This window comes from Anastrepha ludens, chromosome 3 (assembly GCF_028408465.1).
Source record: "Anastrepha ludens isolate Willacy chromosome 3, idAnaLude1.1, whole genome shotgun sequence".
Lineage (NCBI taxonomy): Eukaryota > Metazoa > Arthropoda > Insecta > Diptera > Tephritidae > Anastrepha > Anastrepha ludens.
The window spans coordinates 126,678,496-126,695,183 of record NC_071499.1 but is presented as its reverse complement, the minus strand read 5'-3'; the positions used below and the strand labels follow the sequence as shown (position 1 = coordinate 126,695,183).

Genomic DNA, 16,688 nt, shown 5'->3' with positions numbered 1-16,688 from the left:
AATAGATATTCAAAGCGTAAAATGTTGTTCATTGAGATGTTATTTATAGAATCATATGGAGATACATAGTCCCAGTAAACATATCTGCAGTGAATGTGGCTTACAACTAAACTCACGCGTAACTTTGAATCGTCACATGCTTGTGCATTCTGATGTAATGCGCCACAAATGTGATTATTGTGGGCGTGCTTTTAAACGTGCAAAGACCTTGAAAACTCATTTAATACTCCATAGCGGTCTGAAACCATACTCCTGTGAATTCTGTGACAAGACTTTTACTAATGGTTCGAATTGCCGTACTCACATGAAAAGGGCACATACTGAGGATTTAGCAGCCTTAGAGGCGTCTGGTGAAAAAACTTACACGAAAAACATACCGAAATTGGCGGTATTGAAGAGAGTGTAAGTGAAACATAGTATCTGAAAATTACTTAAATAAATGAAATTTTTCCACAGAACGCGATCAGCAGAAAATCTTATTCCAGTTGTCACCAAACAGAGCGGTAATTTTTCGTTAGGTAGAAAACCAAAGATTCCTCTTGATTGTACTACTGGCACAAAACAGTCGGTTTCGCCGGCAGCAGTAGATACTACATTTGAAACTAAAGACGGCGGCAACTTATCAACGAAGAACAGCATGCCATCGTGGCTTTGGTAAATAGTATATTTAATTATTCAAAATTAGACTAATCTGATTAATCTGTACAAAAAATAAATTTTCAAAAACACACCTGTGGAAAATTTGTCTAAGAAAGTTGGGGTTAGTCCGCTACGGACTTCGATATTTTCTACTGGCGCTAAATTCTTAGTTTATTTTTCGTTCGTTTAGATGTCGAGAGAAACTCTTTTTTTGATTATGTGGCTTCACTAGACGTTGTTGCATGCACAATTTTATATTTCTCTCTGTAGAGGTATGCGTGAGATATTGATCGCTTTTCATTCACTTGGATGTACGTAACTACTCTTTATGTGGGTCAGTAAAACACCATGTTTTGGTCGGCCTTTATGTGAATTTGTCTTAACGGTGTTGAAGGTGAAGCATACAGGTTGAAGTCAATAGGACTCGCACTGTAATAAATATAACCGCTATCCCATAATTCGTTACTCATAACTTTAGCTAGAATGTTTTTTAAAAATATTAACCGAAACTTGTATAATTTCAATCTAAATTTTCGCTATACAGTTAAACAGTCGTCCACCAAAATGTTTTTCGAACTAATTTTATTCGCACTTTCGACTCTCTTCATTTGGGAATACTTTTTCAAAAAGCATCGTAATGAGCTCCTGAGCAAATATAAAGTACCCGGACCTCCAACTGTGCCCATATTTGGTAATGCGCTCTATTTAAGAAATTGGAGCCCAGACAGTGAGTAGAGCTTCAAACAAAACAAAAAAATGGCTGTAAAAATGCATCATTAATTCATTACTCTTTATAGACATCATCGCTCAAGTTTATGAAAATCGTGCCAAATATGGAAAAATTCATCGCTTTTGGGTGCTTCATCAGCTGACCGTTTTCGTAATGGATGCTAAATATATGGAGTTCATACTCAGCAGCCAACAGCTGATTAAGAAAAGTAGTTCCTATGATTTTCTGGAATGTTGGTTGGGTCGTGGTCTGCTCTTGAGTACGGGCAAGAAATGGCATACGCGCAGAAAGATCATAACGCCGACTTTTCATTTTAAAATACTCGAAGAATTCGTGGAGATCTTCGACCAACAAAGCAGTGTTATGATAAAGAAGCTTAAGGCGCAGGCCGATGGCACAACAGTGATCAATATATTTCCGATTGTCTGTTTGACTGCGTTAGATATTATAGCAGAAACAGCGATGGGTGTTAAGGTGTACGCGCAGGATAATCCGGACATAGAATATGTACGCGCACTGGCATCGTAAGTTTTTAGATTTAACTTTATATAGATTTTTCCTATCTCATCCAACATTCCAACATAATTGTCTTCGAAGCATTGCTAACACTATGGCACACCGCTTCCTGAAACCTACTTGGCGCCTTAACTGGCTTTTCCGTTTAGTTGCCAACAGCGAATATAAAAAAATGGTTCAAAATACAGTTATTATGCATAAATTTACAAACAAAGTAATCGTAGATCGTCGCGCTGCATTGGAAAAGAAAATCATCGAGGATGATGTGGGCAGTAATAAGAAGCGAATGGCTTTGTTGGACGTACTTCTGCAGGCCACACAAGATGGAAAGCCGCTAAGTGACGAGGATATTCGTGAGGAGGTCGATACATTTATGTTCGAGGGCCATGACACAACTACCAGTGGCATATCATTTTGTTTATACCTGATCTCACGGCATCCGGAAGTTCAAAACAAGTTGGTGGAGGAGATAAATGAAGTTATAGGCACAGACAAGACACGTACGATTGGACTGTCTGAGCTGCATGATCTTAAATATTTGGATTGTACGATTAAAGAATCATTGCGTTTGTTTCCATCGGTGCCGTCGATCGGACGTGAGACCACAGAAGACGTACAGTTAGGTAAGGCAAAAAAGGCAGATGAAGTACCTGAATTTAGACACATAAGTTAAAATTATCTTTCTTATAGGCGACATTGTATTACCTGCCAAAACTAACATTACGCTTTCACTATTTATGATTTTACGTGATCCCGATTACTTTCCTGATCCGGAAGCATTCAAACCGGAACGTTTTAACAGTGAAAGCGATGCAAAAATCAGTCATTTTGCCTATACGCCTTTCAGTGCAGGCCCCAGGAATTGTATTGGTCAAAAGTTTGCGGTCTATGAGATGAAGAGTACAATTAGTAAGATTTTGAGAAATTTCGAAATATTGCCCGCTGAGCCAGACGTAAAGCCGATCATAAATCTGGTTACACGCTCGTCCACAGGAGTCAATATTAAGTTGAGACCAAGAACTGAGTAATTAAAAATAGGTTTAATGTGTAAAAATGTTATATTTATTATTATTGTAAAACGATTTTTTCTAATATATTTGTTAAACACCCCACATTATATTATTGAAAGCTATGTATAATAAAACCAAGGCGCATTCATTAAAGGTGATGGCACTAGACCAACAACATTGTTCTGTACGTTTGATTGTCAAAGCAAAGTATTGGGGAAACTAGAAAAAATGAATTATACAATATACATATATAATATAATTGGCGCGTACACCCTTTTTGGGTGCTTGGCCGAGCTCCTCCTCCTATTTGTGGTGAGCGTCGTGATGTTGTTCCACAAATGGAGGGACCTACAGTTTCAAGCCGACTCCGAACGGCAGATATTTTTATGAGGAGTTTTGGCAAAAATACACTCGGAGGTTTGCCATTGCCTGCCGAGGGGCGACCGATAGTAGAAAAATTTTATAGTTTTATATTTCATGCTTTAGGTTGGGTTATGGTGGTAGTTGGTCTGTACGATCAAATCGCAGCTGAAGCAGTTGTTTTAGCAAACGAGCGTAACGACCTACGGCAGGCCGATCCCGGTAATCTCCGAATAAGGGGTCGCAATTTGAAGATTCGGCAGCTGGTCACCCAGCACAAGCGGACTAATTAGGAAGAGCATTTGAAGACCTGCAACTTCGCCACTGATGTGAGTAAGCTCTGGTCCACCGTAAGGTCCCTGTCGAACCCGACGAAGCACAACGACAAGGTGACAATCACCTTCAATGGTTGCACTTTGTCGGACCCGAAGAGATGCGTGAGCTCTTTTAACCGTCAATTTATATTAATATATAATCCTCAGGTCGACAAATCCAGACGGCTGCAAAAACTGCCGAACAACAGCGGGCCACTTACTTTCTCCAGTGAGGAGGTTCAGGTAGCCATCAATAAAGCAAAAGATCCTAAAGCCATCGGCCCTGACGGACCTGGGTTCATTGGGAGTAGGATTTCTCACAAGGGTATTCAACTTGTGTATGGTCACTCTCATAATTCCTGACAAGTGGAAAGCAGGGAGAGTGGCCCCACTACTGAAACCTGTGAAACCCGTCAACCAAGGGGAGTTTTATCGCCTTATAACTTTCCTTTGCCCAGAAGACTCTTGAAGCCCTCCTACTCCCACTTTGCACGAAACACCTGATCCAGCCACACATCAACACACCTCACCATAAAAACTCAAATTAACCGCGGGCTTAACCAAAACAGCCCCTACGAGAGGACTGTCATTAGTAGCGCTGTACCTGAAGAAGGCTTTCAGGACCAGACAGTGTTTAGACAGACATTAAACGACATTCACCGCGAGACTGTTACCACATTCATAAGCTCCCGTCCAGAGAATGCTGTAAACGGAGTCCAACCACCATCCATTGCAGATGAAGAGCTCCAGCTTCTCAGTGAGAAACGCGTATCACTGGCACAATTACGATCTGGATATTGTAGCAGGTTAAACTCCTACTTATCCAGAAGGGACTCCGACATACCAAACATATGTCCGGCATGTGAAGGCATCCCGCACGGCACTCACCATCTTTTCACCAGCGCTTTAAAACCCACTCATCTAACACCCCTCTCCCTCTGGACACAACCTGTCGAAACAGCATATTTCCTGGGCCTACCTTTAGATGAGCCAGACGAAGAAGACCGGTGATACACTTTAAACTGATGGGGCTTCTATTACTACTACAACAACAACAAGACTTTCGAAACAGTCAGCCATTTCACGCTGTTAGATGATATTATACAGACGACCCTCCCGAATTATTTGAGTAGTCGGCACATTCGAGAAAAAAACTCAAAACAGAGGAGGATAAAACAAGGTGGTGTCCTTTCACCTTTGCTTTTTAACTTCTATGAACATATCGAAGTTCCGCAAGCTATTAGAACTATGGTCTCCCATGCTGACAATTGTTCGATAATGGCGTCGGGCAATGACATAGACGAATTGTTACACCAGCCTTTATATGTAAAACCGTCAAAATATAACCAAATTTCTTAGGAATAAGCAAGGGTATGATAACATATAACTGGATCACAATAGGGTACATACTGCTGGTCATCGCAAATATGTGAATTACGAACAAAAATTAATAATAAATGGCGTCTTTTTAGATTTTAAGAGGAAATTTGAGACGATTGATAACAAGGCGAATCTATTAAATCAGCTGATTTGATTTTTTTCGCCGTGTCCATGTGGCTGTCAACTCAGAATGTCAGCTCCCAATATTTTGCTTAGACAATCAAAAGTGCAGAACATTGTTGTTGGTCTAGTGCCACCACCTTTAATGAATGCGCCTTGATTGATAGAGAGACATTGATAAAAAAATGTACAAATATAGAATAACTTAGAAAATAGACACCAACGAATGAAAGTAAATGGTGATATGTCTGAATATGGCAAAATTAAATTAAGAATACCACACGGATCAATTTTGGAACCAAGGCGACTTTCTAAGGTATTTAACAGTTGTATTGAATTGTAAATTGTGCTCGAATTTTTTTCAATATTGCTCGCTTTCGTACAAACTATCAGCTTATAATTCAGGCTGACTTGCTCAATTCCTGACCCATATATATTAACACAAATTTCTCCAAACGACCTTGTCTTCGCTTTGGTTGTGTGTAATTTCATATGCGGCAGAGTTTTACCTATTTCAATCCTTCTTATTTTTTATTCAATCAATCATGTTGTCAATCCTATTAAATACTGGCAGCACTGTATTTTCAAACGCTAAATAAATAACCCCAAAAATTGCTGCAGCAGGCACCTAGTCATCTCGTTTTCGCACACACTCATGTAAACGTGAGGAAATTTTTCGAGTAACATTTTCGCAGTTGGCTGCGTCCATGTCAGTTCCCATTTGACGGCTGTGAGAAAAATTTCATAAAATTGACGCGCGAAATTTTCTCTATTTTGGTGAAACAGCAACCTAGAAAAAACTCACAAGAAAGTGCAAAAACTAGATAAAATTACAAAACAATAGCTACAGTAGTAAAGCAGCAGTACAGGCACACAGTTGCAAGAAACGAAACAATTAAAAAGTGCAAATTTCTGTGCTTGGTGTGAAAAAGTTTTTGGTGCAGCTGCGGTGTATAAAAGTAAATATTCTTGGTAATTTTTTTTCTAGTGCGGAGAAGAATTTGGCTTGTTTTAATTAAAGTTACACTAACGTATTGGCGTATTTCTGTATACTACGACATCCTGAGTGTGGGGACCTATTTCTAATGTGGCACGTTTTTCTGTGCACTTGTAATATTAGTATTTGGTAAATTTTTTTTTGCGCTAAAGTAAAATGGCGCTGGTTGTATGTGGTATCGGTATAGTCGCATGGCGCCCGAAATGTATGCGGCGAACGCGAGCAGCGGCCGTGAGACGCTGGCTGATGGCCCGGCAGTTGTACTTTGTGATACATGTTTTAAAATTTTTTTTAATTAGATTATTGGAAGGTAGCTCTTTTTATAGTATCATTAAATTAAGTGTTCACATTAGAGAATGGAAACTAAAAATTTTATGCGGAAAGATTTTGCTTCGCCTTCGCAGTTTCCGCGCTGCTACTGCTACGCACGACGCAGCAGCAACGAGTCCGATAAACGAGTCAAAAGCAGCGAAAAGTAGTTCGCCAATTGAATGGAGGAGTATGTACTCCGGTAAAATGTGCACCTTGGCATTGTAATTGTTTGTGTAAAGTATTACAAGAAAAAAAAAAAAAAAATTACGATTCACAATTTTGAGGAATGAAATATTTTCGGATATATTAGAGGCTGCGGGGTAACGTATGTAGTAGAAAAGTTATCATGTTGCAGGCTATTGGATTGATTTGGCCTTACTACCCGGTTTAGTGTGGCTGAAAGCGTGTGTAGGAATTACAAAGATCAGTAGTTTCATGACTTGCACGACACACTAGAGCTATTTGCCAGATCTAACCTTAAATATTCGAGACAGTAAGGTGATTGACCTTTAGATATGAGCCAAAAATTGCAAATTATAGCAGGGAACGGGTTATTTATGGACACAAATTTTGTTTGAATTTGTTTTGCAAATACATAAACATCATTTTTCTTTCGCTTACGACAAAAGTATATCAAATCGTAATTGAATAAGTTTTTGCATTATTATATATTTTATTTAATACGTGTGCCACATACAGCGACGTTTTTTAATTCTCCATACTCATTTTTGTGTTTTTTTGTTTTTCAGTTTTTACAAAACTTAATTTCGCTGGATTTCATTAGCTGCGCTGAAAACAGCTTTTTAAGTACTAATGTATGGAAATATGAATAATGGTGGCCACGCGCCATATGGATACAATGGTTATAGACCGAGGTATTTATGCACATATTTTCATTATTATTTTATATAAGTATTTATATGTATGTACCTAAAGTAAGCAGTTAGAAAAAGACTTTTAATACGAAATGATCAGAATTTGACTAATATTAATATGTGTACAAAGTTCTATAAAATACAGGCATATTTAGAGATTTCATGCTTAACGGTCAATATAATAAACATTTATATTTACATATAGGGTGTACATACCAAGGATATTAGGGTGTAATTGCAAATTATATATACTTATATAAGGAATCACCACTTCTGAAATAATGTTACAAACTAGAAATGAATTAAGTAAAAAACCGATTTAAACATTAAATACTTCACAAAAGTAATTCTAATTTGGAGCAGAGGCAGCTTTCATGATTTATATTCAACTTCGACATTAAATGGCATTGATATCGTCTAAAATTCTGAAAGTTTTTAAAGTAACTTTCTTTAAGCACACTACTTCAAAAACGTCTAACCAGAATTAGTTACCCAAAAGTTGTACATAATTCCAGGGTTAAATATGGCTATATATAACCTAACAACAGTGATAAACTGTCAATACGTAAATACCCCGCCAATTTGCTCGGTCGAAAGTTAAAACAACCCATAAGAGTAATCAATGCATTGCAATCTATGGTTGCGTTTTGTTATGTTTTTTTTTTTTTTTTTTTTTTTTTTTTTTTTTTTTGGCATTTCCTATGCTACTTTTCTTGGTCATGCTACTGCGTCTTCTTTTTATCAGCAGCCATGTGCACTACCTGTTAGCGATCCATTGTGTGCATTCTGTGTTATTGTATTTTTTTTATTTTGTTGGCACTGTTATTATTTTTTACTATGCATTTTAATATTTATTCTTAAGTATTGATTTTCTTGCAACTGCTTTTTTCTGTATTTTTGCATCGGCATAGTTTTGCACATATGGAAATTTCTATTGAAATTTTGCCAAAGTAGCTGTTGTGGAATTTAGCTTTTTTCCATATGATACTGAATATTTCTGCATAATACCATATGTAAGTAAGTATGTGAAAGCATAAGTGCAGATACAGTAGAAGCCCGATAAGTACAATTGGAAAAGCAAATACCATATGTAAGTAGGTATGTGAAAGCATAAGTGCAGATACAGTAGAAGCCCGATAAGTACAATTGGAAAATTTCAGCAATGATTGCACTTAGCGAAAAATTGCACTTTTGCGAATTTGTCCTGTGGATCGAGGAATACCTAGGGAAAAATATTTTAACTCTGTTCAATGCAATTAATGAGCTCAAAAGGACGATATTCAAGAAAAATGAACACATATTTATTGAAATTAATACAAAGAGATCAATGCGGAAGGACGTATGAGTGTGTGCTCCAAAATTCAATTATTTTTTTTGGAAAAACTTTGTTATTTTCGATTGCGTTTTATCGTAACACTTTTCAAATGCTTTTGATCGGATATCATGCAAGCAAGCGATCTGATTGAATGACAGTACATCGTTCTGTTCACCCCATTTCAAAATTGTATTGACACAGCCAAAAATCGATTCATGCTGGACTTTTTCGGTTGTTTCTTCTTGAGTAGTATCTTCGGGTTCATTGGCTTCACTATCACCTTCATCTATTCCTAATTCCAAAACCCAATTGCGGATTTCATCTGTGTCTGCTTCACCCACATAGTTTTCGACCATCTCATTTAACCGTTGTAATCCTCCAACAAGAAGGGGGTCGTCAATTTCGATATCCAATGGCATATCGTCTGGATTAGATTCAATAATCGCGTCAACTGTTGGGCTTGTATCCAATACGCTTTTCCAGCATTTAGCGATCGTTTCAGGGAGATATTTCCCCCATGCTTGGCTCAACATGATCACGGCGGTTTTCAAATCAATTTTCTTCAATAGTTCATGTAATGAAGAATCTTTTTCACTAATTATGGTTTCCATTAGCAATGTTTTGTATTGAATTTTTGTCAAGTTAATAACACCTTGATCCATTGGCTGTAAAATCGCTGTGCAATTGGCAGGAAAATACATCACTTCGATATCACCACAAAATAATTCTTCTTCGGGCGGATGAGATGGGGCTTGATCCAGCGAGAGTAATGCTTTGGGTGGAACATCAATTTCTTTGGCGAATTTTTTCACTTCTTCGACAAAATTATCAAAGAACCACTTTTTGAAAATATCCCGCGTCATCCAAGCAGTCTTGTTGCTAGCATAATTCACCGGTAGGCGAAAATTTTTAAAACAACGCGGATTCATAGATTTGCCGATCGTTAATGGTTTTATTTTGTGGCTGCCATCACCATTTGCACACAAAAGAACACTGATTCGATCTTTTGAAACTTTGTTGCCTGGAGCACTCTTTTCATCATTCGAAACGTAGGTTTTATTTGGCAAAAGTTTCCAAAAGAGCCCCGTTTCATCAGCATTATATATTTGTGATGTTACATATCCTTTTTCAGCGATTTTCGCCGTCAATTTTTCCTTAAATGGCTCAATGGCTTCTGGATCACAAGATAATGATTCACCAGTCACAGTCAAATAGCGAAGTCCGAAGCATTTCTTGAATCGCGAAAACCATCCATCACTTGCATTGAATTGTTCTAAATCCTTTTTTATTTCGTCAAATATTTTTAATGCTTTGCTTTTCAATATCAAGCTAGAAACAGGAGCATTTCGTCGCCGCTGATTCATGAAAAACTGGTACAAACGCTTCTCGAGCTCTGGATGATTGCCAAACCGCAAAGTTTTCCGTTTATTTCCAAGGGAAAATGAATTGTATGCATTTTCTTTTAATGAACGGGATTGTTTTTTTATTCGGCAAATCATTGCGCAATCAACTTTGTATTCGAATGCAAGATCTCGTTGTTTAACAATTTTTTGGAGAATCTCATCTCTTTCTTTCAATGTAAGAAAATGTAGATTCTTTTTCACTTTTCCCATGATTTTATTTGATGAAAGCAAAAAAAAAAATGATTCAAACTCCGAACGATTGTTTTACTCTCAAGAACCAGCTTGAAACTAACGCGTGTTGAATGTCACAAACGATTCGATGCCATATTTTATGATATCAGCGCTACAATTTTACAGTTATTTGTAAAAATCAAAAATCACAAAGCGTGAGAACAGTGTTTTTGGTCGCAATAATTCCGAGAACCATAACTGTGCATAGCTATAAAGCTGTGTCTTCGCGCGTGATGAACGCAAATACATTGCCGTATTAAGTAAAAAATTTCTTCGAACAAGAATTCTTTTGCGCCCGAAAATTGCAATTTTTTATTGCTCTTTTCGAGTTTTCTATGGACTCAAAATCGAATTGTACTTTCCGCGAAATTGCAGCTATCGGTATTGCACTTATCAAGCTTCTACTGTATATGCACTGCAGCGGGGCAGTTAAGTATTGGCACTTCAGAGGGTTGAGTACTAAAATTTAATGCGTATAGTAATGGCAAAAAACGAGGGATGAAATTTTTAAGAAAAACATTTTTCTAATAGCGGTCGCCCCTCGGCAGGCAATGGCAAACCTCCGAGTGTATTTCTGCCATGAAAAAGCTCCTCATAAAAATATCTGCCGTTCGGAATCGGCTTGAGACTGTAAGCCCCTCCATTTGTGGAACAACATCAAGACGCACACCACAAATAGGAGGAGGAGCTCGGCCAAACACCCAAAAAGGGTTTACGCGCCAATTATATATATATATATATATATCCCAGCTAAGTTAATTTTTCTCATGAACTGTGCTTAGTTTTACACCTAAAATTTTTTAGTTGTTCTATTTGGCATAAATACAGCTGCCTGTTATCAAGCTTAAGCAAATAAATTCTAGTAATTTTAAAACTCCTTGACATATACGTATATGTATATACATTTCCCGTGGTTCCTAGGCGGAATAAAGGGTCTCATAAATTTGCTTTACAATTCGCACTATTTGTTATATGGTCGGTCAGTCGGTGGCTGCGTAGTGCATTGTTTGTGGTTTTCTTATGCGTTCAGTGCCGCACAACTTGTAAATGGCATCACAATTGTCTGCAGCATTGTAACACACTTCTAAACCTATTTTGTGTATTCCTTTTTAGCTGCTAAATTTTTGTATTAATTTAATTTTTTTCCGTATTAAGTTGTGTGTTCAAGTGCTCACCAAAAATATGTATGTATATGTTATGATTTGTTATACATTTCGTGCAAGAATCGTTGCACAAGATCTTACTACAACAATGGTGCACCGAGTATGCCACATAACTGCTTGGCAGCTGCTGTTGCTGTGGTTTTGGTTCGCCATTCCTGCCTGTTGTTGCAATTGCAGTTACATATTTCTTTAGCTAGAGTTATACTCGTAGTAGTCGCTCTTGAACGCTTGCAATGCTTATGCTTTGGCCAAGTGTAATATGGTGCACCACTGATGCTTTTTACAATTATTTGTATCTACCTCCTCTGGCTTTCTATGCTTTTGACCGCATTTTCCTTGATTTCCTTGCTTGTTAAAATAGTTGCACTATGTTTTTTTTGCACATAGTTTATTTGTGTTTTTTTCTATTAATTTCCGTTTGCGCTATTTACGAAATATCTCATCTTTTACCGTTTTAGGTATAAGCACATATTTTAGTTGTTTTTAGATTATTTCAGACGAACAACTAGTTTCGGTGCCATTTAACTGAAATTGAGTCTTAATTACTGTATACCTTTAGGCCAAGAGAATGGAAATCTTTTGCAGTAGGTGTCTGAGCAAGTCATGTCAGCACATGTTTCTTTAACATATCTTAAAGGACAAGAATTTCGAAAAGATAAGTTTTCAGCAAACGAATCTTGTCCGATATCGCTTAACATTAGCTGTGATCGTCGAGAACAAAGTAGCAAAAATTGACAACACTGCAGTTGTAAATATTTCAGGCATCCCTATGACTTCCTAATTATGTATATCGTTCATATTCTATCGTTAAGAAGAAGAAATTAATCTATTCTTATTTAAGTAAATTGAATTTAATTTAAAAGCATTAAATTTTTGCCATTACCATCACACATTGTGACTTTTACTCATTCGCGATAATACTTTTATCACATTTTAATTTGATAATTAAGCATCATTAACATTCCTCGCAATTGTGTCGCATATAATTAACCCCTCTTCCCTTCCTTTTTTTTGTTATTTTCGCCGCAATACAAACTCTACTTTTTGAGACAACCTTATTTAATTTCCTTCAATGCGTGCCTGCCGTTTATTTCCCTTTAGCTGTTAATGAGAATGACAGCATATGATAAGTGTAGGTGTTTTGACCTTTTAAGAACTGACGGCCATCATGCAGCTGAACCTTTCAGAAAAACTAGTCGGAATTGTTCAGGTGTTAGTAGAGGTATAAGAGTATGAAAAATGACGTGGCAAGGTGAAATAAATTAACATTGACAATGTATGCTTTGCAGTGGCCATACAAATTTAAGCGATAATAGCAAATTGTGAACACAAAAATTTAATTCAAAAGCAAAATTAAATTAAATTACTTAGGATCTTCCTTTTTTTAATCAAGGATTCTTTAAAAAATGATTTTTTTAACTTGGCAATATTAAATATAATAAAGGATTTAAAAAACAATTTATTATTTTTATAAAATTTTACGTATGCCTCCGCCACAATTTAACCATACCCACTCACTCAATTAATTAAAAAAAAATAAAAATTTCGTCACAAAATCAAGTGAAACAAAATAAACTCAAATAATTATTCTTTTCATATAAATTTCTCTTGATTCATTCAAGTTTTTGAAACAAACACACGAGTAGCAAGAAGTGTGAACTTAATAAATAATTTAATAGTGCATATGAAAATTCACAACCGCAGCAAAAACAACTATAACAATAAAAAAAAGGAATTACCACAAACAGCATAAAAACTCAAATGAAATAATAGAAACTGCAAATTCACAAATCCATAAGGTCAACAATTAAATTTTTAACGTCAACGGCAACAACAAACACAAACGACGAAAAGTCACATTGAATATATTGTGAAATATACAAACAATATAAATAATTTTTGGATAAATTCGAAAACGTGCAGCGGGCTATAAGGAAAACCGCAGCTACTATGTACCGGTAATTGTTGTACAAATAAAATAAAACTTACACACATACATATGTAGTACATATAAATTTATCATACATATAATGCGTAGCTTTTTTACATTACAATTTTAAAACATTTACACATTTTATGCATTTTTATATGTAAATTTTCTATCCATGCGATTTTTATCTGACAAGTTAGAACAAGTTTGCTCCCCTAATTTTCCCTCCTATTGAAATATATTTATGTATGTATAGTGAACTAAAAAATTAAAAAAAAAAAACTTGTACAAACTTGTAAAGGGTTATGTATTATCTCGTTGCAATCAGAACTAACTTAAAGGCTATTTTCTTGGTCTTCTATGGTCTCCTTGTCAAAGACCGTACCAAGTTTTTTGTAACATCGAGGGATATATGTATTTTTCCATTTAACCTCTTTTTTACTATTTACGGGGCACTTACGTAATTTCATGGTGAAAAGAATTCAGAACGTGTGGCCAAGATCAGACCGTTAACCGGTTATCAGCGAATTTGAAAGAATCGGCAGTTTGGCTGACGCCACCGGGTCATGACAGCGGTTTTTTGTTGTGAAAAAAATCAACACAGTTGTTGTTGTTGTAGCAGCATAAACATTCCCCATACTTACATACGGGGAATACTGCTCGAGTGGCAATCCTTGGCCGGATATAAATCCGGGTCGTTTCGGTAACGTAGAACCGACTGCCGTGGAAACGGCACACAGTCTTCGCTCATGCTGCGTCGTTGCCGTCTGAACACGCAAATAACAACAGATAAAATAACGGTGCTTGCAAATTTACACGTTTTTGCTTCGGTGTTGCGTATGCGTATTGCGTCGTTCGCAAAATTATTTAAATGTGGCTGCTTGTGTTTTTGTTTACTCTACCATAGTGGCTTTAAATATATATTTACATTATAATTAAATGCCGTGAATAACTGAAGTTAAAATATGGAAATAATATGAAATGAAAAATTCTATAATTGGGAGAAAAGATTTATTAATTTCATAAAAGTACGAATTTTTAAACTATGCAAAATTTTTTAAATGGAATTTAAGTATAACGAATCTTAATGTGTGATTCATAAATTTATAAGGATTCATTTAAATTTATATAAAATATGAATTTTGAAACAAATTTTGGGTAATTAAAATTTTGATTAAGAGTATTTTTTTTTTAATTTTGTACATTGTTCAAATTTTGAGTTAAATCGTTTACATTTGTATCAAAAAAAAATTTTTTAAATGCATTTCCATAAATAAATAAAAAACAAAAAAAAAAATCATAGAAATTAAAAAAAAAATTATAATAGAAAGATTAAAAAAAAAAGTAATAATAATAGAAAAATTAAAAAGAAATAATAATAGGAAAAAAAATAATAATAATAGAAAAAAAGTAATAATAATAGAAAAAATAATAAACAAATACAGTGCCAGCTCGCTAATCCGAATTAATGATTGCATACCCTGATTCGGATTAACGAGATATTCGGATTACTGGATGTGCTGTTATTATGCTTATAATTCACTATATTCGAAAATAAAACAAAAGCCAGGATTTCAAAACAAATTTATTTTATTTTTATTAATCAACAATGAAAAAATTAAAGATTTTTATAAATACATATGTACATATGTATGTATGTATTTACATATTACGTTTTTTTTTTAAGTAGATATTTAGTGATGTAACTTTGCTTGTCTTTCAGTGCACATGCTTCTAAAGCCTTGTTCCGCAATTCTTTTAGCATTAATATGTAATCTGATTGCAGACCTCGTTCCTTTGCCCAATCTATTGAAATATTTAAGACCTGCAGAGCTTCACGATTTTTAACGTGTTTCGTAATTAAAGACTGCACGAAGTATTCTCAGAGTTCATAATCCAGCTAAGAACTTCATCTTCAGAAATATGCACGTCATTGTTGCGGTGAAATAAGTTGGTTATTGTGCGAAATTCTTCTGTTTCTTCAACACGATCATTCTCTGGCAACTCTTGTTGTAACAATGATAGAGGGATGTTATCATCTGAAGCCCACCTCTGAGAATGAATATGCTTCCAACAAGACTTTATAGAAGAATTGGGCACCCTGTCCCAAGATCGTTGAAGCAATTCACAAGCGTGAGCTTACCAGTTCACACAAGAGATCTTTTTTGTAAAACAGCTTAGTTAGTCGTATCGCTCTGCTCGTTCTGATCCATGGGTTGAATAATACTAGTACAATTTGGGGGTAAAAACATAGTTTTATATTGCCCACATTCAGATACCAGCGACTCTCCATGACACTTCGCATTATCCAGTAACAATAAAGCTTTTTTGGGCAAATTATTTTCAATTTGATAGTCTTTTACCTGTGGTATAAACGATTTAAAAAACCATTCATTAAAAATATATGTTGTCATCCATGCATTTTTCGATGCGTAATATTCAACAATATGGGCATTTCTCCAATGTCGAATGCGACATTCGTACGCATTCAAAGTGAAAAAAAAACATATACCAAAACATTATTTTATTTTGACAAAAGGCGAAAGCTATAGCACTTGATTAGCACTATGATTGGTGCTAAGGTTGATTTTGGGAAATTGTTCGTTTTCAAGATGATTACAAAAAATCAAGCCATTCGCATGCGACAAAAACAGAAGTCGCTTTCAAAGCAAAAAAATCAAACACTTTTTTCAGCGAAACCTGAAGAAATATATTAATGCGACTAATTTTTAAATGTTATGCATTGATGTATCTTAATAATGCTTTTTATTTTATTCAAAAATATTAAGTAGTTTATTTTTTATTTAATTTTAATCACTGTCGCACGCGACATGTCACATCCGACATTTTGTTCCATCATACTTTTTATGTTTATTTTTTTACTTTTTATGTAGTTAGACATGCAAAAGATGATTATAAATGATTTTTAATTTATTCAATATATTTATTTTCACAACCAAATTATAAACTTAACAAAATATCTTCAATAAAGAAAAACAAAAATAAGTATATTAATCTTATATACAATGTAAAAACAAAGAACGGAAACTAACTTAACTGAGAATAGTATTACTAATGTCAAATAAAGTTCTTTTAATGGAATATGCCGCCCTAGCTGCTTCTAACTGTTGGCCATCGCAACAAAACGAATGCAACTGGGATATACCTGGAATATTTTTTACTTCCTTCCATTTTTCGTCCAACTTATAATGAAGAGACAAATTTTCAATTTGAGCAGATGGCATAAAATACATTTTAATTCAATTTGTGTTGTTTTGTGCACATTGATAAAACGATTGTGCATCTGGTAAAACAACGTTTTTAGATTTTATTATTTGCCACACTACAACTCCATCAACGGCCCCCTTTCCGTGAGAACTGGCATTACTAGTC

The 16,688-nt window shown here is 35.4% G+C and overlaps 3 protein-coding genes across 11 annotated transcripts in view; 2 read left to right on the top strand and 1 right to left on the bottom strand.

The window, feature by feature from the left end:
* Nucleotides 1-3,070, top strand: part of LOC128859099 (cytochrome P450 4d2-like) — a 45,693-nt gene extending 42,623 nt beyond the window's left edge. For 5 of the 7 annotated variants that reach the window (XM_054095824.1, XM_054095821.1, XM_054095820.1 and 2 more), the window contains exons 2-5: nucleotides 1,184-1,366; nucleotides 1,437-1,893; nucleotides 1,967-2,508; nucleotides 2,576-3,070. In XM_054095824.1, the coding sequence (XP_053951799.1) occupies nucleotides 1,204-1,366; nucleotides 1,437-1,893; nucleotides 1,967-2,508; nucleotides 2,576-2,913 (1,500 nt within the window). In that variant the 5' untranslated portion in view covers nucleotides 1,184-1,203 and the 3' untranslated portion in view covers nucleotides 2,914-3,070. Of the gene's footprint in view, nucleotides 1-49; nucleotides 403-456; nucleotides 655-1,183; nucleotides 1,367-1,436; nucleotides 1,894-1,966; nucleotides 2,509-2,575 lie in introns of those variants that run through there. The other 2 variants (XM_054095823.1, XM_054095817.1) reach the window with 2 other exon arrangements.
* The window catches only part of LOC128859100 (cytochrome P450 4d2), a 41,115-nt gene extending 36,450 nt beyond the window's left edge, over nucleotides 1-4,665 (bottom strand). Inside the window, exon 1 of the mRNA XM_054095827.1 lies at nucleotides 4,549-4,665. The gene's annotated coding sequence lies outside the window, so the exon portion shown is untranslated. The remainder of the gene's footprint in view (nucleotides 1-4,548) is intronic.
* Nucleotides 4,666-5,742: 1,077 nt separating this feature from the next.
* The window catches only part of LOC128859097 (sex-lethal homolog), an 82,788-nt gene continuing 71,842 nt past the window's right edge, over nucleotides 5,743-16,688 (top strand). The window contains exons 1-2 of one of the 3 annotated variants that reach the window (XM_054095813.1): nucleotides 5,743-6,028; nucleotides 7,128-7,253. In XM_054095813.1, coding sequence (XP_053951788.1) covers nucleotides 7,192-7,253 — 62 coding nt within the window. In that variant the 5' untranslated portion in view covers nucleotides 5,743-6,028; nucleotides 7,128-7,191. Of the gene's footprint in view, nucleotides 6,042-7,127; nucleotides 7,254-16,688 lie in introns of all 3 variants that reach the window. The other 2 variants (XM_054095814.1, XM_054095815.1) reach the window with 2 other exon arrangements.